The sequence below is a fragment of the Hemitrygon akajei genome, chromosome 1, assembly GCF_048418815.1.
Source record: "Hemitrygon akajei chromosome 1, sHemAka1.3, whole genome shotgun sequence".
Classification (NCBI taxonomy): Eukaryota; Metazoa; Chordata; class Chondrichthyes; order Myliobatiformes; family Dasyatidae; genus Hemitrygon; species Hemitrygon akajei.
This window is the reverse complement of record NC_133124.1, coordinates 192,436,067-192,462,946: the sequence shown is the minus strand read 5'-3', so window position 1 is coordinate 192,462,946 and position 26,880 is coordinate 192,436,067. Positions and strand designations below refer to the sequence as shown.

The 26,880-nt window shown below is 45.4% G+C and overlaps 1 protein-coding gene across 2 annotated transcripts in view; it reads right to left on the bottom strand.

Annotated features, from left to right (window-relative positions):
* Positions 1-26,880, bottom strand: part of LOC140734335 (disintegrin and metalloproteinase domain-containing protein 9-like) — a 150,719-nt gene that overhangs the window by 39,694 nt on the left and 84,145 nt on the right. For both annotated transcript variants that reach the window (XM_073058150.1, XM_073058160.1), the window contains exons 7-13: positions 25,288-25,353; positions 25,137-25,205; positions 22,092-22,261; positions 17,911-17,992; positions 16,367-16,497; positions 13,756-13,927; positions 1,719-1,811 (exon numbers count right to left, since the gene is read on the bottom strand). In XM_073058150.1, coding sequence (XP_072914251.1) covers positions 1,719-1,811; positions 13,756-13,927; positions 16,367-16,497; positions 17,911-17,992; positions 22,092-22,261; positions 25,137-25,205; positions 25,288-25,353 — 783 coding nt within the window. The remainder of the gene's footprint in view (positions 1-1,718; positions 1,812-13,755; positions 13,928-16,366; positions 16,498-17,910; positions 17,993-22,091; positions 22,262-25,136; positions 25,206-25,287; positions 25,354-26,880) is intronic.

Sequence of the window (26,880 nt, the reverse complement as noted above, 5' to 3'; positions counted from 1 at the left end):
TTCTTGTTTCTACGAGGCCGAGTTGCTAGCTCGATGCTCAACCCAGCACAGATGGAAAGTGTGCAAGGGAGCCGGCTGGATTCGAACTCATGATCCTTCGCTCCGAAGTCCGGCGCTGATGCCACTACGCCACCAGCCGGCATATTCTGATGGGTGAGGGGATTAATTGGTGGATGCTGAGAGGGAATTTCCCCTGGGTAATGAAATCTAAAACGGGGGGTGGGGGGGGCAGTGTTACAGAGTAAGGGACACCCATTTTAGACAGATTCATGAATGTTTAACGTCACTTCCTGTACAAAAGTCTAAAGGAGAACAAAATAACTGTTACTCTGTATCCGATGCAGCACAAAAAATCCAGAAAAAAATGCAGAACGCAACAATAATAAGCAACACAAATATCAATACATAAGACAACTTATATGCATGGATTGATGGCACATCTATGAAGTGACGCCAGGTTGTACACAAGCTGACAGGAAATAATAAAGTAGTGGTGGAAATAGCTGGTCCTCGCAAGGAAGCTATGTAGCCCGCTTCTGGATGGGAGTGGGAGTGACTGTCTATGAGCAGGGTGGGTGCAATCCTTCATAGTGTTACTGGCACTTTTCCAGCACCTTTCTGAATACACGTCCTTGACGGCCGGTAAGCTGGTGCCAGTGACGAAGTGGGCAGTTTTGACTACCCGTCATAGAGCCTTACTGTCTGTCGCAGTGCAGTTTCTATATCAGCTGGTCAGGATGCTCTCTACCGTGCAGCTACAGAATGACATGAGCATGGATGTGCATAGTCCAACTCGCTTCAGCCTCCTCAGAAAGTAGAGGCGTTGGTGAGCTTCCTTGACTCTGTAGGATACGGACAGGAAAGGAATGGAGGGTTATGGGCTGAGTGCAGGTCGGTGGGACTAGGTGAGTGTAAGCGTTCAGCATGGACTAGAAGAGCCGAGATGGCCTGTTTCTGTGCTGTAATTGTTATATGGCTATATATGTTCAGGGTCTATGAGAGGTTGTATGTGATGTACACTCCCAGGAGTTTGAAAGTGCTTGCAGTTTCCACTGCTGTGCCGCTGATGTACAGAGGGAAGTACGTGGTGCAAGCTCCCCTGAACCCTTTGTCTTTTTGACATTGAGGAAGAGCTTGTTTGCCTGGCACCAGGCCTCGAGCTCTGCCTCCTCCTCTCGTTGGCCATCTCATCATCGTTGGTGATGAGCCCCACCACTGCCACGTCATCAGCGAACGTGATGATGCGATTGCTCGTGTGTCTGGCCATGTAGTCACGTGCGGGCAGAGGGTACAGCAATGGGCTCGGCACACAGCCCTGGGGGGCACCCATGGTGAGGATGATGGAGAGGGAGGGGCAATTATGCATTCTGACTATCCGAAGACTGTTTGTTAAGAGGTCCAACACCCAGTTGCACAATGGTGTATTTAGACTGAGGAGTAGTTCGTTCACCAACGTCTGCGGGACGTCTGCGAACTGAAATCCAGAAACAACATTCTGACTGTGTTTTCTAGGTGCGGCAGGGCCAGGTGAATGACAGCTGCTACGGCATCGGTAGCACAGAGATCAGGGGCACAAGTCAGTAAAGATTAACTTTCTGAACTATTGGTGAGTCTAAGAGGAGTGGAACAGACTCCACCCTCATTTCTTGAACGGCAGGTCAGATCAGAGGGGATGGCTCCTGCCCCATTTCGTAGCCTGTTCTTTACCTTGCACTTACCTTGCACTTATTGCAGCAGACCCCAGTCGCACACTCCGCTCCGTACTTGAGTCTACAAGTGGACGCCTCACAACACCGGTCGTTTTTACACTCCTGCAAAAAGAATCAACCAACCTCAGCGTGGCAAACTCAACAGCAGTGAACGAAAGCAATTCATCCTTCACCCTCTGCCCTCTCCATCCTTTCACAACGTAGTCAGAGTAAATAAAACATCTGCTTCCCTACTGAACCAGACTCTCCACAACTCCAGCCCCTCAGCAAAGTCGGTGCTTCTTGGCCCACAGGTTTCTGCCAAGGGCTTCGGTTTGATTGTAAGTTGAAGTGTGGCTTCAGTAAAGGGACTGTACTTTACTGTGCGGCTTTGATGGGCAACAAATGTTGGTCCTTACAAAATATAATTAAAAACAGTTTTCACTTGTTTCCCCACCAAAACGCCAAATCCATCATCTCAAATTCAGATTCAGATTCAGTTTATTGTCATTTATAACCACAAATACAATGCAGTTAAAAATGAGACAACGTTCTCTGGAATGATATCACAAAAAAGCACAAAACAGACCACACAAGAAAAACCATGTTACGTTTGGTAATCCCCAATCCAGAGTCCGGAGCGGCTGCTGTGTATCGATATCGCGCTACCATCTTAGCACGTTCCCCGGACAGGAACTACAAACCCATCAGACAAAACTAAAGCTACAAGACATACACAAAACCACACAGTTACATATAGTTATAATTAACATATAGTTTCAACAGTGCAGACAATACCATAATTGATAAAAGACTAACTGACAAAGACCACATAATTATAACACATAGTTTCAACAGTGCAAAGCAATACCGTAATCTGATAAAGAGAGGTCCATGGCATGGTTTAAAAGAAAGTCTCAAAGTCCCGACAGCCCATCATCTCACGCAGACGGCAGAAGGAAGAAAAACTCTTCCTGCCATGAACCTCCAGTGCTGCAGCTTGCCGATGCAGCACTTTGGGAGCTCCGACCACAGCCAACTCCGAGTCCAACCGAAAACTTCGAGTCTCCGACCAGCCCTCCGACACCGAGCACCATCTCTGCCGAGCGCTTCGACCTCGGCATCCGCCGCCAAGCAACAGGCAAAGCCGAGGATTTGGGGCCTTCCTCCCGGAGATTTTTCCAATCGCACAGTAGCAGCGGCAGCAAAACAGGCATTTCTTCCCCCAAAGTCAATAAAATCCCGAACTGCAGAAAAGCTTGGTACTGGTTGTTACATACCCTGTGGGTATCTTGTGACTGTCTTATGACCATGATGTAATTGAGTATCTGGTGAGCATGATGTAATGGTCTTGTGATGGTGGGGTGATGTAATTTCCCACCAGTGTGAGGTCATGTGATGGCCTGTTCCAACAGGTATAAAACGGGAAAGCCTTGCTGTGATGCAGGTTAGTTCGTTGTTTAATTCGTCAGTTACTCCATTATGCTGTGTATTTGTCTCATGACGCAGTTTTGTCTTAAAGTGGAGTTTTACTTTCTAATGTAAGTTGTGCCAGCAGTTTTTAAAATCACTGCCAGTTACGTCTGATATATCTTCGATTTAATTTTAAAGGTCTAATTATTGGAGAGTGAAGATTTACCGAAGTACGGGAACCCGAAGGATTGAGTAAAGTCGGCGTTGTCGGCTGTAATACAGGATCGACCTTATTGAATCTTTGTTCAAGGAAATAGTAACTTGCATCCAAGATAATCCCTGCTGTAAGAGCAGAAAGGGTTGGGTGCAGTGTTATTCGCCAAGGAAAAGGTCAGTTCCTTCAAGCCGTTTTTATTTCCTTCATCGTAAATCCTTTAGGCAAGGCATATTTCGGCTGGGATCAGCAGTAATGTCACGTCATCGAGGAATTCGTTACTTCAGGAAAGTCTCTCCTAATTGACTGTATAAATCACTTGGACTTTCGTATTTACCACTTTAAGAACTGTGTTCACATTTATCGCTTTAAGAACTGTTCGAGTTGCCATATAGCAGTTAACTTCTGGTTAAGTTAGTCGTTTGTTTACTTTTCATTTTTATTGAGCAGAGTTTAATAAATGTTTATTTGTTTATAAAACTGGACTCAATTCTATATTCATTGTTGCCATATCGTAACACGGTATCTGTTGCCTGGCGTTTTAGAATAAGTGGTCGGTCACAGGATTTTTGCTGACATACTTCGGAGGAGATGAGGAGAACTTTCTTCATCTAGAGGGTCACAGACCTGTGGAATTCTCAACCACCACAGGGGAGACCATGTTGCTGAATATATTAAAGGAGGAGGTAGACAAATTTCTGGACACAAAATGTACCAAATGGAATGGGGATCGAGGGAATGTGTTAGCAGAGCGGGCTCAGTGTGCTGCCAAAGTGTATCAGCCCAAAACATCGACTGTACTCTTTTCCATCGGTGCTGCCTGGCCCGCTGAGTTCCTCCAGCATTTTGTGTGTGTTGCTCAGTGTGCTGAATAGCCATTCCTGGTCTAGTTTTCTGCTTCCCTATCAATATTGAGAACATTGATGGAGATGTAGGAGCCTGAAGACCCACAACTGATAACAATAAACTTGATCTTAGAATATTTTATGAACATTTTTGAATTTAAGAAAAAAGACATCATTTCAATATATTGCTGCCTTTGTTCATTTATGGGAGTGAATGTTCAACAGCAGCATCGTTCCCACTGCCATCAGGCTCCAAAACTGACCCACGGGACCTTAGCACCACCTCTGCCTATTTCTTCTCTCACTCTGTCAACCTTGTCATTATGCTTACTTTATCTGTACACACATATTTTATGTGAACTCATATTTGTAATGTACTGCGCTGCTGATGCACCAAGCTAATTTTATGATATTTAACCTGTATATGTATACTGTATATGTCCCTGATAACAACACTTGAACTTAGAATATTTTGTGAACATTTATGATATTTTAAGAAAAAAAAAGACATCATTTCAGTACATTGCTGCCTTTGTTAATTTATGGGAGTGAACGATTACAGCTGGTTAACGGATATTATCAGTAATAAACCCTGTGAATTTAGTTGGACTTTTTTTCCCAAAAATAACTTCTTAAAATATTTAAGAAATACAAACCAGTGTAGTCTCTCTTTAGTTTCACAGTGTTGTCCACACTATTTATTCACATATTGTTAAGTCTTTGCACTTGTGGTGTCTCAAGTCAATATATTCTATGTACAAGGCACCAATGCCAGTCATGTGACCTCTTTGGACAAAAGATTCTACAGCATACAGCAGGGGTTCCCAACCTTGTTTATATCATGAACCAAAACCCGTAAGCAAGCAACCCATGCACCCCAGGTTGGGAAACCCTGCTTTACAATGTCTATGGGATTGTTACACAGGACCTAGCCCTGCATGTTCAGTAAAATCAGGATTTTAGACTGCAGCCCTTCCCTACAAGGTCTTTGCATTGGCTGCACCGAGCTTCAGTGAACCCCTCGGCATCTACTTCTGCATCTCACTGCACTGGAAAACCAGCAAGTTTCAGGCAGAATAAAATGCCTCCTTCACTTCTCTGATAATTGTTCTGCAGCACTTGATATCTGTCTCAGTCAGCAGCCTTAGGCGTACCACGTAGGTTAGAGAGCTCTCTGTTATGCAGCTACTTCGGACAAACCTCAATAAGGACCCTTTCATTCTTTTCCAAACCTTTGGAAACACAAAGAGGGGACAGAGTGCACAGAGTAACACTCCAAAAGTTTATGGATGGCCCCTCTCACTGCCAGACCAGTGATGTCTTGATGCCTGTTATCAAGTTCTGGCAATGATGAATGGCTTTGACAGTTTGCTTGAGGAGCTGTCCCACAGGATTCATTCTGTCCTTCTCCTACAGAGCCAACAAGATGTTCCATGCAGAACACTGTGGACAAAGGTAATTTTTCTGAAGGAACTGTTCCACAAAGGACGGGTAGCGTGACAACGACAGACTGAATGGAACACTGCATGGCAAAGGCGGCAAACCCTCCCTTCACAGCGCCAGGGACTGGTAAAACATCTGCACAGAGGGACACTTGCTGTGGGCATACTTCAGTTACACACAAAGCTTGATGCAGACACACATGAAGATGGTCATCAGGACAAAGGCAACGTTGGGGGATGCTGATCTACCCCCACCCCCCACAACCACAATTCCACCTGCGCATTGCTATCCTCCAGACATGCTCTTCTTGGATTCCCCAGATGAAGCAGAAGGTGGCTGGTTCCCACCCATTTCTCGGAACTGTACTATGGATGTCTGTGTTGAACAGTCTGACCAAATTCCTGGCTCCGTCCCCACACGCCATTTTCGGTGAGCATGTCCTTCACGTACGTGCTTCATATCCAACCAAAGGTCTTCTCCTGACCCAAACTGCCCAGGTAGTATCCACCCCCTTCCTGCTTATAGGGCATAGTACCCCACACAGTGCAAGCTGTTAAAGATTTTCACTAGATACTGTGCAGGTTTGGTCGGGGTGGATTAGTCTAGTGCATATGTGTCAAACACAAGGCCCGCGGGCCATATCTGGCCCGGCGTACAATTATATCTGGCCCACATCACGTGATGACGTAGGATCGAGACGCAGGGACCCAGCTCTCCCGTAAAAAGTTAATAAATTAATGTTTAAATGAAGAAAAGTTAGTCAATACTTTCTAAAAGTTACTTATAAACGACTCCGGACTGTGTCAAGCTATGCCTCAAAGAAGGAAGATGAAGAAAACTAATACCGGGAAGACTACGCAAGTTGGAACAAGAACAAGGCCCACGTCTACCGAGGAACCGCGGTCTCAGGTACATTATATCACCGGCGATACGGAACAGGAGATTGTGGCAACACTGGCCACAGGAAAAGACCACCGTGAGCTGCGCAAACGCGAAGGATGGAGCATGCGCAAACGGGAGCAACAAGAACTACAAAGCCCAGCTACCACTGCAACTGAAAGTGATAGCGAATCGGAGGGAGAGTCAAATCTCTCGGAAGGATCAGCTGAAGAAGGAGGCAAAAATCCTTCTAGAAATATAGAAAAGACTTTGAGGAAAATAATGCATAAATTAGACACATTAAAAGTAATTAAAAATAATCAAAAAATACTCGGAAAAAAAATGACCAATATGGAGACTATGCTTGATAAAATGGCAAAGAGACAGGAAAAAATGGAAAAAAGAATTACGGACTTGGAAACTACAACGGAAGATATGGTTGAAAGAATGGACAAAATGGAAAAGGAAAATACGGCTTGGACATCAGAAAGAAAACAACTTATGGAAAAAATTGATAAGCTTGAAAATCTCAGTAGACGAAATAATATTAAAATTGTTGGACTTAAAGAAGATATAGAAGGAGAAGATCCAATAAATTTTTTTCAAAAATGGATCCCTGAAAAATTGAAAATGGAAAGAGAAATTCCAATTGAGATTGAAAGGGCGCATAGATCTTTAAGGTCAAGACCTCGAGCTGATCAAAACCCACGATCAATTTTGATAAAATGCTTACGACACCAAGACAAAGAAAAGATCCTGAAGGCCGCTGCCCAAAGTGCCAAAAATAGAAACTGATAGCCATTGATGATAGCAGGGAAACCAGTTCTTTTTTATCCAGATATAAGTTACAACCTGTTGAAGAGAAAGAAGGAATTTAACCCAGTGAAAAAAGCCTTATGGGAAAAGGGTTATAAATTTACAATGCGTCATCCAGCAACACTGATAATTTTTTTGGAGGAGGGAAAAAATTTTTTTTCCGATTATCGAAAAGCGGAGGAGTTTGTACAAGAACTTCCATCTATTCGCTAATTACACATAGAGGCTTCCAAACGCAATGGATTAAAGATGAAGATAGACCCAAGGAACAGAAGTGATGGACATTTATGGATATTATAGAAGAGAAAAGCAAAATTTTAGAAATACTAAATGAGAACAGTTTTTTTTTCTCTTATACATATACTTTTTTATGTTGCGGGGGGGCTGGGAGGCTGTGGATCGGTTACTGCGGGATTCACATGTGTAATCATGGCGGTTGCCATGACCCGTACAGCAGAGGGGGGTAATGTTGTGTTTTTTTTTCCACAACATTAGTAGGGGGGTATTTTGGGTTTTTTTTCTCTTTATATTTTAATTTTCTTCTATCTTTTTGCCTGGATGATTGGTGGGGACACACATAGCAACACGGAGATTTTTATAAAGATTTCTCAGGATACCACGAAAGTGGAAAGATTAGGTATTATTATAGATTGGAGTAATATAATAAAAAAAATAATGACTAATCTACTAAACTTTTTAAGTTTTAATGTTAATGGGCTTAATGGGCCAGTAAAAAGAAAAAGAATTTTAACATATATTAAAAAAATGAGAACTCCGTGGGGCATGTGGGGATCTTCCAACATCCAGGCATTCCCTTTTTTTCTTTCTTATTTTTTTAATAGGGATGTTAGGGGGGAGGGGTTAAGGGGAGGGGGGCTGGGTAACACTTTTTTTTTCATACACATTTATTCTGTAACTATTTAAAAACAATTAAGAAAAGTTTAAAAAAAACAATTATATCCGGCCCACGAGATCATTTTAGATAGATCTATTATTTTAATTATTAATGGCCCGGCGATATGAAGCGCTGATAACACACAAACTACAGATCCCATAATGCAGCGCAACAGCTGCCGATAGGCTACCCGGGAACATTCCCGCGTCAAGTGTCTGTTGCTGTATACAACGCTATTCTGAAGTCAAAGCTAACCCCTAACAATGGCGAAGAGAAAAGTGAAGGCATTTCAAGTGAAGCTGCTCTTATGGGAGACACAAATGCACCAGTGCAACTTGCCTCATTTTCCCTGTTGCCAAGTAATGTTGAACCAGGTCGGCGCAATGATGTTCCCAAATGCGCACTTTGCTGATAAACTGAGCGCACTTCGCACTGACTTCGCACGGCGCTTTGGTGACTTTGAAGCACAAAAAATTAATTTCGAGCTGCTTCGCAACCCATTTGCTGTCGACGTGGAAACTGCACCTGTACAGATTCAGATGGAGCTGATAGAGCTGCAGTGTAATGGGACACTAAAGGCAAAGTACGACACTGCAGGGCCCGTACAGTTTATTTGCTCCATTCCTGAAGCAATGCCTCAGCTCCGTCTACATGCGGCTCGAACCTTGTGCATGTTTGGGAGCACATATCTGTGTGAGAAGCTTTTCTCAGTGATGAAGATTAACAAAACATCACACAGGAGTCGTCTCACTGATGAACACCTGCAGTCCATCCTGAGAATCTCCACAACACAGAACCTTACACCAAACCTAAACGAAAAGATGCCAAGCATCCAGCTCTGACAAAACGGCATAAGAGCAAAGAAAACTGAGTGTTTTGATTTGTTGTTGTTTTAACTTTTGCTGAAAAGCACAAATTTTATTTATATTTTCAGGGTTTTTTTGCAGCATGCTCATATTTCTAACTTGTATAATACTGACAGGAGATATTTTTATGGAGAGCAAAATATTTAAGTTATTTAAAGTTTTAGCTTATTTTTTCTGGAATAATATTCCTGTCTGTTTTTATTCATATTTATGTTCAAAAAATGTTTAGTTTTAGTGTGTTCAATAAATGTTTATCCTGTTCGGCCCGCGGCCTAAAGTGTGCTTTGAGTTTTGGCCCCATGTGCAATTGAGTTCGACACCTCTGGTCTAGTGGATTGGAATTCATTCCATGGACATGCAATACCTCCTGCTACCACACTGTGGCACACTACACCAACAAATCACAATGCAACTGCGTCTGAGAGTTTCAAGGTGCACCTTTGAAGGAGAGAGATGACTTTCCTCCCTTTGTTCAGAGGGAGGGAAGGCTCTGAACCATCAGACAGTTTTAATGCTATTCACCCTTCAACGCTGCTGCTCCAAATTCTGATTCAAAGGGTCCAGATTTGCAGATCTCTTGGAAAACAGGGTCTACACACAGTACGTAGGTGCATGTGAAGATTCTGCACCTCCGTCCTGAAGGCTTTAACCTGTTTCTCAGTGATTTAGTAAGGTACATGGTTATGTGTGCCGTGAAATGCCTGCAGTATACGCAAGATGTGGTATTCATTGAGACATTGCTAAAAACCTGCATCTTCCTGTAATCCTGTTGGTTTCCACAGGGTTACCAGTGGGACAATCTGCTTCTGCCTGTGGTTTTTAACCAAAATAGAATACCACTACCCCATCTCCAACCTAGGTTGGCAGGTTCCAGCAATGATTTAGAAAGCCTCATTTCAAACAAAATGATGCCCAGAAGCAGCTCTCTACAAGGTCTGAGTGATTCTAGACAACATGGAACTAAAGTGGAAACAATCTACACAGGGTCATCATAGAGTCATAGAGTACTACAGCACAGAAAGAGCCCTTTGGCCCATCTAGTCCATGCTGAACTAATCCTCTGACTAGTCCTTTTCTGAATAAAGACCTTTTCTTTATTTTCCTGTAAACGTATGCAAGAGAATGAATGTCAAATAGTGGCTTATATGCACCTCGATAATAAATTCCCCTCGGCATCGCCTCCTTCCACGTACCTACCCAAACTTCTCTTAAACCTTACAGCTGACCCTGCCCGTAACACTCCACAGTCTCATCTCCCCCCTGCACAAAGAATTCCCTTCACACGTGAAGAATTCCCCCCTTCGATTCTCCTTAAATATTTCACCATTCGCCCCAAAACTCTCACCCAACCTGAAAGGGATAAAAAAAAACCTGCAAGGATTCACTCTGTTGCTGCCCTGCAATTTTGTGCGCCTCTGTAAGATCTCCCCTCACCCTCCTGCGCTCAGGGGATTGTAGGCCTCAGCTATTCCACACGTCCCTGCAGTCTCCCACACCACCTGCGCAGGAGAGGTCAACTGGCTCCAAGGGAACGGGTATCGTTAATGACAAAGCTCTGTGGTCCCCTGGCATACAGTGCTTGCTTCGGGCTCCACTACGATAAGGAACTTAACCTCCTCTTTTCCCCCTCACACTAAGCACAAGCAGCAACAAAGAGACATTCCCCCCCCACACACACACACAATGGTTGATGTCTGGAAAATGCCTGCCAATGGAAGAGATGGATACAATCAGTCGGTTTAAGAGCATTTAAGCAGGTAGGCAGTGCACAGAAAGGGACAGAGGATGAGTGCGGATGGATAGAAAGGTCAGAAGGGCCTGTTTATGTGCTGTACGACTCCAGGAATCTATGACTCATACTTGACATAAAGGGACCATTTACACTAATGCAAACAAGACTATTTTAATTCCTGTATTCCAGCCAGTATCGCACAGTTGGTACAAGGCCAGTGACCCAGATTTGATCTTGAACTCAACATGTTTGGAGTTGGCATACTCTCCCTACAACCACGTGGATTTCCCCGGCTCCCTCCCGCATCCCCAAGACATGTGAGTTGGTAGCTTAAACAGCCCTCAGTGCGTATATGAGTGGTAGGATGAGGGAAGAACACAATGGGAATAATTCAGAACTTACTCAAATTGTAAGTCTGTTAGCGGTCAGCATGGATTCAATGGGCCAAAGAGCCTCTCTATGACTCGTTCCGTTGGTTGGGTGTCATGGTAGATTAGCGATTAGCGTGACACTATCACAGCTCGGGGGCGATCCAGAGTTCAGAGATCAATTTTTAAGGAGGCTGTATGTCCTCCCCGTGGAATGCTTTAATTTTCCCAGAGTGCTCCGGTTTTTACCCCCAGTCCAAATTCATACCCGGTATGGTAAATTGCCTCGAGATTGGGTTAGGGTTAATCGGTGTTACTGGGGCAGAATGTGGACCAGTGTCTTGAAGGGACAGAAGGACTCATTCCACACTATATCGCTAACTAAATAGATTGTTCTCCACAGAAATCACTTCCTGTGGCTCTGATGTCCGTCCTCACCACTGAATTCAATCAGTGCAAACAGAACACTACACACCACCTCCTGCATTACCAGGGATTGGTCTCTGACATTGCTCTGCAGAGTCTGTTTTCCCTTCAGGGTGGTAAAGACCTGCCTTGATTACATGACGCAAAGTTCGAGGGTCAGAAAGTTACACTGCAGCTTTATGAGAGTCTGGTTAGTCTGCATCTGGAGAACTACAAACAACTCTCATCATCCCGTTATAGGAAGGATGCAGAGAACTTTTACCAGGATGCCGCCTGGATTAGAGGGCAGGAGGGATAAAGGGTGGTCAGGCCTGGGTTGTTTCCCCTGGAGCGACGGAGGCTGAGGGGCGATCTGACAGAGACCGATAAAATGAGAAGCACAAATAAACAGCCAATATCTTCCTCCCAGGGTCGAAATGCCCAGTACCAGAGGGCGTGCATTTTAGGAGAGGACACGAACGCCAGGGTAGCTTAGCTGTCGGCGTGACTCTATTTCAGCCCTGGACTCTCCATTGCTCAGAGTTCAATTCTGGCGCTGCTCTGTGAGGAGTGTCTGTATGTTTCCCCGTGCAGCGCAGGGACGTTCTCCGCTTCCTCACTCCGCTCAAAGACGTACCGGGTCATTGTAAACTGTGCCGTGACGAGGTCTGGGTTAATCAGGGTTGCTGGGGCAGCGCATCTCCAAGGGCCAGAAGGGCCCACTCCGCGTTGTATCGCTAAATAAGTAAATAAACATTCGAAAGACAGTTGGGGTCTTGAAAGTACTGCCAAGAGTGGCGGTGGAGGCTGATATGACCAAAGTGTTTAAGAGGCCCTTAGAAAGGCAGACAACGAATCGTATGCAGGCAGAAGGGACTAGTCTGATTAGGTGTCATTAGCTCCATCAGTCAGCCACACTGTGGACTGCAGGGCCTGTTCCAGTGCTGTACTGAAATGACCATTGTCTTGTTTTATTGATATACAATTTACATTCTCCGTGCTGTCTCCACCTCCCTGCCTGTGATGCTGCTGCAAGTTTTCTTTTATTGTACTTGCACCTCACCGAGCTTGTGCACGTGAAAATAAATTCTATTTGACTCGAGGATGCGCACGTGGGCACGCCCGCACACACAGATCACCGACTGCAGGCTGTCAACACCAAGCTGCCTGTGCCAGCTCAAATTGTACCGGGCAGTGGGATTTGGTCAGGGTTTCCGCAAACACGAGGCCAGTGCTCTTGCTTGTGGGCTGTGCAGTGAGCCAGGTCTCCCTTTCTGCTTCTCTGAAAATGCACTTGGGTCAGAGATGGACCAATTATCGATCCTTGACCACGGGTCAGTCAGTGCAGGTTTTAACTCCATACCGCACTCCCACCCAAATGTCAGTGGGAAACCTCCCACACAAGAGATTCTGCAGATGCTGGAAACCTTGAGCATACACAAAATGCTGACGGATCTCAGCAGATCAGGCGGCATGTATGGCGGGGGATAAACAGCTGACGTTTCGGGCCGAGACTCTTCATCAGTCCTGACGGGAGATCTCGGCCCGAATGATGCCGCCCGACCTGCCGAGTTCCGCCAGCACTTCGTGGGAGCGGCATATCTCCGGCGCTTCACCTTGGCTGCACAAGAGGTGTGCAGGCGTGACCCAAGATTAAAGGGAGAAAGACAAAGTTTATTTTGTCACGTGCTTATCGAAACAGTGAAAAGTGGCATTTGTGCCAACACCCAATACTTACTACCAAGGACTTACTACCCCGATCAGTGTGAATTTGGAACGTGGGAGGAAACAAGAGCACTCGGAGGAAACCCACGCGGTCAGGGGAAGAACATACAAACTCCTTGCTGGCGGCGGCAGGAATTGAACCGCTATTTTATTACCCTGGTACTGTAAATCTTTACACACGCCACTTCTAGCGATTGAATCCAGTGGTGTTTAAGGGCATTAATGTCAAAATAGGTGACTTATGTTCCAGTTAAACCAGTGGAGTGATTATCACTCCATCAATAACAGGAACTCATAGGATCACACTAGGGGGAAAGGGAACACTGGAAGGAAGAACCATAGACCAAAGGGTCAACAACTGTGGCCCAAAGTGTCACTCCATCAATTGCTCGGGCCCATCAATCCACAGCCGAGCAAGGTTCTCCAGCTGTGTTGAATAATGAGATGGAAGGAGATGTACACTGACCTCTGGCGATCCACAATCACATTCTTCACCGGTATCCACCAGCTTGTTGCCACAAAACGGAGGACTGTACTCTTCCTCGGGCCTGGGGACGTTCAGCAGGCACCAGCCTCCTTTGTTTATGATCATCGCTTCAAAGTCATCGGCACTGCAACTGCTGAAGTTCACGGCGTTCCTGCAACAGCATCAGGGCAGCATAAGAACTGGAAGTACGGCTGAATGGCCTCCACTCAAAACGTCAACTGTCCATTTCCCTCCGCGGATGCTGTCTGACCCACCGAGTTCCTCCAGCATCTTGTTTGTTGCTGCTTGTTCCAGCATCTGCAGCTTCTCATGTCTGCATTTTATCAGCAGGACTGCAGATGATTGGCTAATTCCCCATATCATTCAATGGAAATTTTAATAAAACCACAGATGTTGGAAATCTGCAGTCAAAACAGAAAATGCTGGGAACATTAAACAGATTGATAGATAGATAGATAGATAGATAGATAGATAGATAGATAGATAGATACTTTATTCATCCCCATGGGGAAATTCAACTTTTTTTCCAATGTCCCATACACTTGTTGTAGCAAAACTACTTACATACAATACTTAACTCAGTAAAAAAAATATGATATGCATCTAAATCACTATCTCAAAAAGCATTAATAATAGCTTTTAAAAAGTTCTTAAGTCCTGGCGGTAGAATTGTAAAGCCTAATGGCATTGGGGAGTATTGACCTCTTCATCCTGTCTGAGGAGCATTGCATCGATAGTAACCTGTCGCTGAAACTGCTTCTCTGTCTCTGGATGGTGCTATGTAGTTATCCATAATTGACCGTACATCTTTGGAGACAGAAATAGTTAACGTTTCAGAACTGAAACATTAACAATTTCTTTCTCCACAGATGCCGCCTGACCTGCTGAATAGAGCATTTTCCACTTTTATCCCATGCTGCCAAGTCATTGACAATGAATTTATATTTGTAACTATCCTCCACTCACTGCATTTTATGAAGTAACTGCTTTTATTTCAATTTCCTTCTCTTTAAATAGACCTCTTGCCCTTCCTTTGCCAGCCCTTTGAAACTTTCACCTATCATCTGCCAGTTTATGATGCCATTCCCAGCCTCCCCCTCTCTCACCTGCCTGTTGTCACCCTTGTCTGGATCCACCTGCCAGCTCTTGTGCCACCTCTTAACTCTACCTTTTTATCTCCCGTCTTTCAGTTCAGACGAAGGGCTGCGACCCGAAATGCCAACCGTCCACTTCCTTCCGCAGAGGCTGCCTCAGCCACAGTGGTGAGACCCATAGTAAACTGGAAGACCACTTCACTGAGTGTCCCCATTCCACTCGCCAAAAGTGGAACTCCACGGTGGCCAAACACTTTAATTCCAATCTCCATTCCTGTTCTAATATGTCAGTCCTTGGCTTCCTCTTGTGCCAAGACAAGGCCACCTTCAGATTGGAAAAGCTGGGTAGCCTCCAAACTGACAGCATGAATATAAATGTCTCCTTCCAGTAAAAACATTTCCCCTACCCCCTCTTCTATTCCCCATTCTGACCTCTTACCTCTTCTCAATTGCCTGTCACCTCCCCTTAGGTTCCTTCCTCCCTCCCCTTCTCCCATGCTCTACTCTCATATCAGACTCCTTCTTCCTTAACTTTCCCAACCACCTGGCTTCACCTATCACCTTCCAGCTATCCTCCTTCCCCTCCCTCAACCTTCATATTCCGGTGTCTTTCCCCCTTCCTTTCCAGTCCTGAAGGAGGATTCTCCACTTGAAACGTCGACTGCTCAAACATTTCCATAAACGCTGTCTAACTTGCTGAGCTCCTCCAGAATTGTGTGTGTGTTGCTTTGGATTTCCAGCATCTGCAGAATTTCCTGTGTTTGTGTCTCTTCTCTCTGCCTGATTTGACTTTGCTCTTGTCCACATCCAAATTGGGATGTGTGAGAAAAGGAGTATTTTTAATAACATGGCACCAGGCAACGAGTTGGACGTTGGGGGGTAGCACAGGACCCCCAACAAAGTGTAGCAAGTAAGTAATTCAGTCAGACGGCAGATTTTGCTTAAAGAATTTAAACTGCAGCAAAATCTCCCATTAAAGGTAGGTAATTTCTCTTTTGAAAGTGCAGTGAGTGTAGGACAGTTCGATACAAATGCTGTTCATAAAATCAGTCTCTCTCTCTCTCTCTCTCTCCTACAGCAGACACTGGAGACTGACGATGGGGGGGGGAGGGAGAAAGTCTAGAGCTACAAAACAATCTGCCGGAGGAATCAGTAGATCCAGCAGCATCTTTGGGGGGGGTGAAGGAATTGTCAAAATTTCAGTCCTGATGTAGGGTTTTGGCCCACAATATTAATGGTTCCCTCTCCTCATCACAGATGCTGGTCCACCAGCAGACCTTTTACGCCTCGCTTGGTCAGCAAGCATGATCAACGGGGAATTACCCGGTCATATCCACTTTGTCTGGGAATAATAAAATGATCCCAACCAGACTCGCCCCCCCACCCCCCCCACCAAAGACAACATAACCCAAGTGCAGCAAAGGGTACAGATGTTATGCACACACTGAGGTCACTGATATCGAGAGCTGCAGGCACAGTATTGGCTGTTTACTTACGAGGCTTGAGAATTCATAACACAGTTCTTCGCTTCACAGACACAGTTGCGGCCATCGTCGTGGCTCATTCCCAGGTTGTGGCCCAACTCATGAGCGACAACGGAAGCCAACTGAGGAATGCTGAAGCTATACTGTAAAAGAAACCACAATGTAACTGCTGAAAAGCCCAGCTTCCAAACTTCCCTCTAGTAGGCAACAAGCTCCAGAAGGCAGCAACTTCAGGGTGTGATATAAACAGGGACTTCACAGTGACAGAAATCTATCCCTCAGTCCACTGGAGGGCCGGACACTTAACCAGCACCTGTGACCCCCATCTCCAGAGGTTTTTGGTAAACTTCAACAGCAGCTCATGCCCAGGGCAAGAGGAGTGATGTTCCTCTACAAGTCGAGTGCCTGCCTCGTATTTCTCTCATATGGATGTGGCAAGAAACCAGTGCACTGTGGAGGGGGACCCACAGAAGGTACAAGCTCCACGTGGGTGTGGGGGGGACTGAGATTGGGACAGAATCCGGAACTCTGACACACTTAGGCAGCTGCTCTGGCTCAGGCGCGATTTCGATCCGCGGGGATTGAGTTCTACTCCTCGCCGTGGCACCACCACGAGAACTGCTCCCAGATTCACTGGATCCCCCGGGAATGGGCCCGGACTGCGTGAACACATAAATAAGTGCACTGACTGAACTTTGCTTTCTCTGATACATCTTACTGGAGCCAACAGAAAAAATAGATCTCAAGAGTATTCACATTTCAACTGGGCAAAGTACATAGATGTGAGGGATTGCTTCGAAATATGTTTTTGCAAAGAACTCCTGCAAATTCACTCTCTCCCTCACTTGGCTCTCATCCATCACCAGAACGACCGGCTGTGTCCACCTCCCAACCCCTAATCCCAACATTCCTGGGACCCTGGTCTCCACTTTACCTCTGTAACATTCCCCGATCCCAACACAACCCCGGTTCTCCTCAGCGACCTGACCCACTCCTCTCATCCATCCCACCGGAGGCTAATCCCTGGTGACCATCTCTTGCCCCCAAACTCGCACTGCTCCATGTGGCCTGGCCTCGGAACTGAACGGCTATTCTCCTCTGGAAAGCCCAAGCAGGAAAGCATTTGAAGCTCAGAGCACTGGACATCCCATTGAATACAGCTGCACCAATCTGGGGCACAGAAACCCCTTCTTGACCGACCAAACCCAAGTGGGACCAGGGCAGGTACAGAACGCCTGGAGACAATATCTCAGCAGCAGCAAAAAGAATAAGCTGTACTGAAGCTGACAGTTCTACTCACAGCTCCATACAAATCTGGTTTTCATTTTGTACCTGAATTTTCTACCACAGAAGCGAGACCATTGATGTTTGGAGGTCCTTGCTGGGTGCACATTAGTAATTGTGATTCCCCCCTTTATAAAGCATCCTCACTTTGGACTCTGCAGTATAATACCTAATTCACCCCAAGAGCATCAGAATCAACTTGTAAACACAAGCCTGGACAGTCAATCCGGATGTTAATTTGAAAGAGCAGGTAGTGAGAAATGGCTGCTTACCATATTGATTCCTCCACTGTGGCTCCCTGAACAGATGGTGTTCACAAAGGCCATACCTGCAAACTCTCCAAATCTCTTCTTCCTGAAAACATCAAAATACACATTTATTGCAGAAGATTTAAAGCGCACATTTAACTGGTATACTTAAAGTGGAAGCCAGAACAAATAGACTGAGGAACAGCTTCTACCCCAGAGCTGTGGCCTCCATCACACCACTCCCACAGAACAATGACTGAAACTGTGAGCACACAGAGGGACTCAAATACTTACACTAACGACACTTTGTGCATTACTGTGATATTCTGGTGCTGCTGCAACTTATTTTCTGCTACTTATCTATTTAATACTGTTTTTCTAGTACTGTTTTGTTTTTATCTACCGCTTTGTTTAATTGCCTGAGAGCAAGCCAAACAGAGTTTCATTGTATAATGACAATAAAGATCATTCATTCAGTTGATAGTTTCCTGATTGGTCAGGACATCAAGGAATATGGCAAGTATGGGGCTGAGTGGGATCCGGGATCAGCCACAATGGAATGGCAGAACAGACTTGATGGGCTGAATGGCCTAACTCTTCTCCTAGGACTTACGGTCTTAAAACCACAGGGCAAGCTGAAGCCCTCCGTTCGGTCTGTAATATACCACCCTGCCCCTTTCCAGGTCCAGCTGATGAACAGCAGGCACTCCTCACATTTCCAACCATCACCTCAGACAAGTGTCCACCTCGGACAAAGTCAGAGGCGTCCAAGTACCCCAGGACTGGGGAGTGGGAGTGAGCAGAGCGAAGAGGTGAGTGAACACATTGAAAAGAGTTGGATTTCACAGCTTTGCTGAGTACTGAAGCGTCTTTACCTGGAAAGACTTACTAAGAACCCCCACTGAGGAACAAGTGGCACAAACAAGCAACAGGCACCCATCTGAACCACACAGGTAAAGTTCTTCAGAGGCATCTAGGGCAGGGAATTGTAACCCTGGAACCTGCAATTATTTTATTCCAGTCATGTACACCGAGTTACAATCGTGCTATCCAGTCAGATTATTCCACACACAAGTACACGTACCAAAGGGAAACAGTGCATGCAGGATATCGTGTTGCATTTAAAAGAAAGTGCAATGCAGGTGGACAGATAAAATGCAAGTGCCACCATGAGGTAGATTGGGAGATTTGACATGGAAAATCTGTCCTCACTGCAGATAGCTGAGGCCAACAAAGATAACTGATTACAAGCTGCCACAGGGTAACCCCACCTTCCTTCAGGAACATCCGACTTCACACTGGGCTTGACTAGAAACAGCCCCTCTGGAAATATTGAAGGTGAGCTGGTCTACAGGCAAGACTTCATAATTATTATCAAGACTGGTGTCCAGCAAGGCCGCGTTCCCAGCCCCTCCTCCACTCTACACTCGCCACAGTGCATGGCCAGTTTCAGCCCCAACTTCATCCACCACAGTGGGCTGGATCTCCAACAGCGATGAGACAGAGTACCGGGAGGAGATGGAAAAAAAACCTAGTGGCACGGTATCAAGGCAACAACCTTCCCTTCAATTGCCTCTACTTTCTCAGAAGGTTAAGGGAATTCGCCACCTGAGAAGGCATCCTATCCAGATCTATCACAGCTCAGCATTGAACCGCTCTGCCCGAGACTGCAAGAAATTTCAGAGCCCAGTTTATCAGAAAACCAGCCTCCTGCCCAGAGACCCTGTCCACAATTCCTGCTGCCTTGGGAAAGCAGCCAACATATTCAGGACTTCTCCCACTCAAGGTATCCTCTCCTCTCCCACTACTTCCATCAGGTCGAAGCTTGAAGACACATCCTACCAGGCTCAAGGACAGCTTCAATCCTGCTGTTACTAATTCCTGAATGGAATTATTGAATGATAAAGATGGCATCTTGATCTCTCAGCCTACCTTGTTTGTCTACCAGCACTGCACAATCTCTGTAACTATAACACTATATTCTATTAGTGATTTTCCTATGTATTATCTTAACATGCTTCTGTACGGAATGATGTCTGGATAGCATGCCAACAGTTTCTCACTGTACCAAGGTATGTGTGCCAATAGTAAACCAAACTGAATCAGCTGGAAATGTCCACAGACTGGTCCGACCTGAACTATGAACATTTGCAATTGCTACTCACTCTGGAACACGGTTTTCAAGTGCAGTCCAATTAAATTTCGAAACAATTAGAAATTGGCTGTGTTCTCATTGCGTGCACTACAAAAACAAATCTTCAAAAAAAAGAACAAAATCTGGGACATCCAGGAGAATCAAAAGAATTGTTCCTGCACAAGAAACCATTCACTCATTGACTCAATCTGTTCCTCAGTTCGATCCACAAAAGCTTCCACCCCCCCACCACATCCAAGCCCCCACCCCCAGTATTTGCTCAGTTTGCTTTTGAAAGTGATCCGCTGCCCCTTCAGCCAGTGTTTCAGGTCAGATTACTGACACTGACCCTAGTTCTTGAAATCCTTCTCCTTAAACTTCCAGACAGTCTGCTACAGGGAACAGTTTTCCTGTAGTTTGAATCTCTGTCAAATCACCTATCAACTCTACCCACACCAAAGAAAAAATAAAGTTTGACTGCATTAGAGATATATATGAAAGAATCATAGAACCTTGACATTCCTGCTCCCCTTCATGTTAAACCATGGTCCTCCTTAATGGCCACCACCCTCCCTCAATGGCTTCACCTTCATCCTCAGGAGACTGAAGAGACTGCAGGGTCTGGAACCTGAAGCAACAAGCGATCTGCTGGAGGGTCGAGCAGAATCTGTGGAGGATTGAAGCAGGATCTCGAACTGAGATGAAGACAATTCCTTTCCTTCCACAGATTATGCTCAACCTGCTGAGTTGGTCCAGCAAATTGTTTTCTACATCCCCTTACACAACAACCCACAACCTGTTATCTCCTCACTCATGGTGGTCACCCCCTAACTAACTGCCAGGTGTCGAGCCAGAATTGTAGAGCTCCATTAGCCAAACCTACACCACACTTAACATCAACCACCCATTCACAATCTCATTTTATGTTCCATTCCATCAACCACTCTTTCCAGGGGCAATTTACAGCAGGCCTACAGACTGTCTTTGGGGCAGGGAGAAAGAAACCAGAGCACACAGAGGAAACCCACACAGTCACAGTCACGTGCGAACTCCACACAGACAGCACCAGAAGAGGCCCTCCCAGCCACACCACCCAATCAGAGCCCCACTCGACGGTTCTTCTAAAGGGTGCCCACCCCGGAACACCACCTGCCCCTCTCCACCCCACAGCTCTCCTAAAGGGTGCCCAACCCACAACCCTTCTACAGGGTGTTCATCCCCAAAACCCTTCTATTCCCACCCCCTTAACACAACCCGCCCCTCTCCTCCCCACAACCCTCCTAAAGGGTGCCCATCCCAATAACACCACCTGCCCCACCCGACGGTCCTTCTACAGGGTGCCCACTCCATAGCCCTTCTGCAGGGTGCTCATCCCCACAACCCTTCTAAAAGGGTGCTCACCCCCGTAACACCACCCGCCCCTGTCCTCCCCACAACCCTCCTAAAGGGTGCCCACCCCACAACCCTTCAGTGTGCCCACCCCACAACCCTTCTACAGGGTGCCCACCTCACAGCCCTTCTAAAGGGTGCCCACCCCAATAACACCACCCGCCCCTGTCCTCCCCACTGCAGGGTGCCCAGCCCACAGCCCTTCCACAGGGTGCCCATCCCCGCAGCCCTTCTACAGGGTGCCCACCCCAACCCACCCCACAGGGTGCCCAACACCACCAACTCACCCCACAACTGTAAACCCAAACCCCACTAAAGGGTGCCCAATTAACTTACTGACCAGAACATCTGGACCATGGGAGGAAACCAGAGCATCTGGAAGAAACCCAAGCACTCACAGGAAAAATATACAAACTTCTTACCAGAACTGAGCTCCAAACTCCAACACCCCAAGCCACTTCACACTAACCGCTACATAACATGGGGCCTCTAACCATTAACATTTAACCCTTTAATGTTGTAACAATGATTACTAGAAGAGCACTAACGTAATTGCCAATCATCTTCAGAAGATATCACCAAAAGTTTGAGAAGTGGAAAGAGAAATACACACATTTGTCAGTTCAGGAATTAATTTTCAGAGCATGTAACATCACTTGGTGTGAACATCCAGAAGACTCACAGAATTAAATGCCCGCTATCGTGTCGTCGTCGTGGCAGCAAGTTCTTCTCTCGCCATTGCACAAACCGTCCCAGTACTTCACCCACTCCTCCTTCTATGCTGATTTGATTCCCATTCATCCAGATCTCCAAACCGACCAACACGACTCGAATGTTTAACATTCTGTACATCTGTGGTATGATGGGGGTGAGAGGGAGGAACGTACCATTTAACTCATGATGGATCTAATTTATTTCTGGCTGAACAGCTTTACTAAGGCACAAACACCAGGTTCAGAGCAGAATGGGGATCTTAAATTCCTTACAGCCTTGTTTTACATTCACATTGTGTATCATGGTTCATATATAGTTGAAAATTATTTTCCATTGTTTAAGAAAAGCAATAGAGATAATCTGGCAAAGCTAGGAGAGGATAATGACTGGAGAAGATTGTTAGTGTTTCCATGTATTCACATCTGGGAAAAAAATATGGAACTTATTAGGGATAGTGAAAGTGGCTTTGCATGGCAGAGGTCATGTCTTATAAACTTTATCTCATTTTATTTAGGTACAGCACCAAACCGCATCACCCAGCAAACCGCCGATTTAACCCTTGCCTAATCACGGGACAATTTAGAGTAACCAATTATCCTACTAACCGGTACATCTTTGAACTGTGGGAGGAAACCCACAATCACACGGGAAGGAATATAAAAATTTGCACTCGGAGGACACTGGAATTAAACTCCGAACTCTGACGCCCCGAGCTGTAATAGTGTCATGCTAGCCCCTGCTCTACCACCTCCTAACTTGACTGAGCTTCCTTGAGGAAATGACAAAAATCGATTGATAAGGCTAGGGCAGTGGATGCTGTTGAGATGGACTTCATTCAGTCTCTCGTGGTGGGCTGATCCAGTAGATGAAATCTACAGTGACTGGGCAACCCTTGACAGAAATTATGTTTGTCAGTGACAAGTACTACTGAGATGAGTATCAGTGTTGATACTTGGAACAGCTGCCGTGTGCTGTACTCTAGGAGACACGCTGGATGTGAACCGACACACAGACAAGTCAGTGGTCAACCAACACAAGCAACAAGAGGCTGCTGCTCCTCGCCAGTTCACTACTTCAGTTTCCACTTTCTTCCTGTCAGATCTCTCTCAAGCAGCTGGTCCCCTGGTTCCTACTGTTATAGGAAGAATAGCCCTTAACTCAGCAGTGGAGTCACGACGATGTTTCCGTACCAAACTATTCTTGTTTTTACGAGGCCGAGTTGCTAGCTCGACGCTCAACCCAACTTGGATTCAAACTTGGGAACCTTCGCTCCGGAGTCCGACGCTGATATTTTTGCGCCACCAAGCGGGCTGTTAATCTAGGGTTACTTTATAAAGTGCTTAGGACACCCATTGTGCACTGCGCTGCAAGGCAGAACTGGATTCAGGCCAGAAATAGCAGATATTACTGTAAGACAGTCACTAATCAGCCCGGGGATATCATGACAAACTTCCTCGTGCAGGAAACAGTGAGAAGGTGGATCTCAGTGAGCGGGACAGATATTGCACCCGTGTTAAAGTTTAGATAAGCACAGTAAGTCTGGACTGTACATGGGGATTGAAAGGAAGGATACCGTCCATAAACACTAACATTTCACGGCACTCCAAAGCATTCCACAGTCAAAGAAAGACTTTATAAAGTTTAGTTTTGAGGAAGTCTGCTTCAGGACCAAGGCAGATTAGGAGAATGGGCAAAGAAATGACAGATGGAATACAGTGTAGGGAAGTATATAGTCATGCACTTTGGTGGAAGGAATAACGGAGTAGACTATTTTCTAAACGGGAAGAAAGTTCAAAAATCAGAGGTGCAAAGGAAGTCCTTGTGCAGAATTCCCTAAAGATTAACTTGCTGGTGAGGAAGGCAAAGGCAATATTAGCATTCATTTCCAGAAGACTAGAATACAAGAACAAAGATGTAATGCTGAGGCTTTATAAGACCTTGTTCAGACCACACTTGGAGTATTGTAAGCAATCTTGGGACCCCTATCTAAGAAAAAGATGCACTGGCACTGGAGCAAGTCCAGAGGTTACTCACAAGAGTGATTTTGGGAATGAAAGGGTTAACATTTGTGGAGCGTTTGATGGCTCTGGATTTGTACTCATTGGAGTTTAGAATGAGGGGGAACTCATTGAAAGCCATCGAAAATTGAAAAGGCTGCATAGAGTGGATGCAGGGAGGACTGGGTGAGTCTACGTCCAGAAGACACAGCTTCAGACCAGAGGGACCTTCATTTAGAAGAGAGATAAGGAGGATTTCTTTTGCCAGAGAGTGGTGAATCTGTGGAATTCATTGCCACAGGTGGCTGTGGGGGACAAGTCGTGGAGTATATTTAAAGCCGAGGTTAGTAGGTTCCTGATTAGTCAGGACGTCAAAGATTATGGGAAGAAAAGCGAATGGCGTTGAGAGGGATTATAAATCAGCCACGGTGGATGACAGAGTAGACTCAATGGGTCAGATGGCCTAATTCTGCTCCTATATGTAATGGGTGCTGCCTGGATTAGAGATATGTCCTATCAGGAAAAGTTGAGCAAGCTAGGGCTTTTCTCTTTAGAGCGATGGAGGATGATAAGCAACTTATGTAAGATGAAAAGCATGAACAGAAGGGACAGCCAGCATATTTTAACCAGAGTTGCAACAGCCAATAACAGAGGAACTGAGCGGGTCAGGTGACATCTTTGGAAAGGGATAAAGAGTTGACATTTCCGGCTGAGACCCTTAAGGTAAGCAGAGGAAAGTTCAGCAGAGATGTCAGTGAAAGATTTTTATAAAAACGCAGAGTGGTAATGTGTCTGAAATGCACTGCTGGGTGTGGTGGTAGAGGCTGATAAAATAGGAACAATTAAGAGACATTTAGATTGGCACATCGATATAAGAAAAATGAAGGGCTATGGTCTGTGTAGGATGTTAGATTTGATTGATTGTGGAATATGCTTACAGTGAGTTGGCACAACATTGTGGGCTGAAGGGCCTGTACCATTGTATATTCTATGAAAATAACTGAAAGCACACTTACCCCATCAAGGTAATTGACAAGCTGAACTGCCTGCTCCCTCACAGCCGTCTCATTCCTTATTTGATCAAACTGCACAAGAGGGAAACATGGTCATTAAAGGAGAACAGCAGAGTTTTAAATCCTTCATTTGTCAGAATGGTTTCACACTCACCAGCTCCTTGTCCCACACGAGAAACAACTCAACATATCGAGTCTGAGGCAGTATGGCTCGTTTGTGCTGGAAGTAACAGAGGTTATAGTGGGTTTTTTTTTACAAATTTGAACACATCTCCACTTAAATTGTATAACTTCAATAAAAGAGAAAAATGCGGGAAACACACAGCAAGCCGGGCAGAATCCGTGGAGAGAGAAAAACAGGTTAACATCTCAGACTTTCCATTGGGAACCGGAGTTTGAATTGGAGGGGATGTTGGGAAGGATGAAAAGGAAGATTGTGATGGGATTGGGGAGAGTCAATGGCATATGGAGACAGAATCAGGTAGAAAGAATGATGAAGAACAAAAATACAAGTAGGAGTGGATCATTAGGTTCTATGTCCTTTCTCTGCCCATTCAATAAGATCATAAGAAAGGCAATCTTTTACCTCAGTGCCACTTTCTCACACTACTCTTTATCCCTCCATTCCCTTGGTATTAAGGAGTGTTGGGGGGCAAGACAGAAAAAGCTGCAAAAATTCAGCAAATCAGACTGCAGCTGTACAGAGAGAAAAAGTATTTTATAAACTTCAAAAGTAAATTTATAAAAGTAAACACAAGAATGCTCTGCCAGAGGTGGTGACGGAGGCCGATATGATAGAGGCATTTAAGAGGCTCTAAGAGAGGCAGAAAACAGAGGGACATGTTTCAGGGAGAAGGGATTGGTTTATTTAGGCAAACCATGGGTTGAAGGGACTTTTCCTGTAGAACTCTGTTCTACATTCTAACACAAAAACCAGTGCATAGCTTTCCTTACACTTTTAGTGTGGTTCAGCCATTAAGTTTATCACACTATTGGGTCAGTGTATTTAGCATATTCTATGCTCGCACAATCATCGCTGATTGGTTTCCAGTCAGCATAAGATTCCACCCGTGTCAGCAAGTTAAGCTTTCATTGGGCTTGTCGCAGAGTACTTACCTCCTTCTCCCCTTCTTCAGTCCTGCCCCATAATTTATGATCATGATTGATCTTCTATCTCAAAAGTGTATCACTGCTCTCTCCCCACACCCCTCACTGCTTTACCCGACAGGAAATCTACCCACCCACTTGCTAAATATATTCAGCGATGACCTCCACAGTCACTGTGACAGAGAATTCCACAGGCCCATCACCCTCTAAATGAGAAAACTTCTCTTCATCTTAGACCTAAATGTCTTACCCTGGACCCAGAGTTCCAGATAACCTCCAACCCCATCACAGACAAAAGCCTCCCCACCACTGAGGACACGTTCAGAAGGGAGCGTCTCAAGAAGGTGGGATCCATCATTAAGGACCCTCGCAAGCTGGAACATGCCCTCTTTTTGCTACAATTATCAGGGAGATGGTACAGAAGCCTGAAGACTCACACTCAATGTTCTGAATGGTCCATTAACCCCTGAACATTACCTCATTATTCCTCTTCTGTACTACCTCCTTATTTTTATTGTAACTTACAGTAATTTTTTAATGTCATTTACTGTACTGCTGCTACAAAAACAACTTTCATGATATGACAGTGATAACAAACCTGACCCCCGAAACACACTATATCTTGCTTATTGAAGCTTAT